The sequence below is a fragment of the Chinchilla lanigera genome, unplaced genomic scaffold, assembly GCF_000276665.1.
Source record: "Chinchilla lanigera isolate Chin_1 unplaced genomic scaffold, ChiLan1.0 scaffold00003, whole genome shotgun sequence".
NCBI lineage: Eukaryota > Metazoa > Chordata > Mammalia > Rodentia > Chinchillidae > Chinchilla > Chinchilla lanigera.
Window position 1 is genome coordinate 15,181,455 of NW_004955404.1, and position 801 is coordinate 15,182,255.

An 801-nucleotide genomic window follows, 5' to 3' on the forward strand; every position below is an offset into this window, starting at 1 on the left:
CACTCCAGCCGCCGAGAGCCCCCTTTGGCACTTGGCAGCACGCGGCGGCGGGCGCCCCGGCTCAACTTGGAGCCTCCTCGACGCAACTTTTGGGGCCGCCTTGCATTTGAGAGGGGGAAGACTTAGGCGGGAGAGAGCTTCGCCAGGCAGCGGCCACCTGCGGGGACTTCGCGAGCAGACGCCGCCCAGAGAGGAAGGACAAAAAGGAAGCAGAAGGCACCGGGCCACCGTGGGGCGGGGGCACCGCAGAGAAGTCCCGGGGTCCCGGAGAGGATTTCCCGAGCGCTCGGCCGCCGGAGACCCCCAGGCGGCCCTGGGCGGGTCCCCTGGCCCCCTCCTCCCGCGCGGGGGCGACGCCGGGGTCCCGGCGGGCAGCCGGTGTTGATCTCCTCCCGGCCGAGGGCGCTTGCCCGGGAGGCGGGAGCATGTCCAAGCCGGTGGACCACGTCAAGCGGCCCATGAACGCCTTCATGGTGTGGTCGCGGGCGCAGCGGCGCAAGATGGCCCAGGAGAACCCCAAGATGCACAACTCGGAGATCAGCAAGCGCCTGGGCGCCGAGTGGAAGCTGCTCACCGAGTCGGAGAAGCGGCCGTTCATCGACGAGGCGAAGCGCCTGCGCGCCATGCACATGAAGGAGCACCCCGACTACAAGTACCGGCCGCGCCGCAAGCCCAAGACGCTGCTCAAGAAGGACAAGTTCGCCTTCCCGGTGCCCTACGGCCTGGGCGGCGTGGCCGACTCCGAGCACCCCGCGCTCAAGGCGGGCGCGGGGCTGCACGCGGGCGCGGGCGGCGGCCTGG

At 71.3% G+C, this 801-nt stretch overlaps 1 protein-coding gene across 1 annotated transcript in view; it reads left to right on the forward strand.

The window, feature by feature from the left end:
• Positions 1 to 411: 411 nt before the first annotated feature.
• Positions 412 to 801, forward strand: part of Sox21 (SRY (sex determining region Y)-box 21) — a 2,452-nt gene continuing 2,062 nt past the window's right edge. The window contains exon 1 of the mRNA XM_005374233.2: positions 412 to 795. Coding sequence (XP_005374290.1) covers positions 426 to 795 — 370 coding nt within the window. The 5' untranslated portion in view covers positions 412 to 425. The remainder of the gene's footprint in view (positions 796 to 801) is intronic.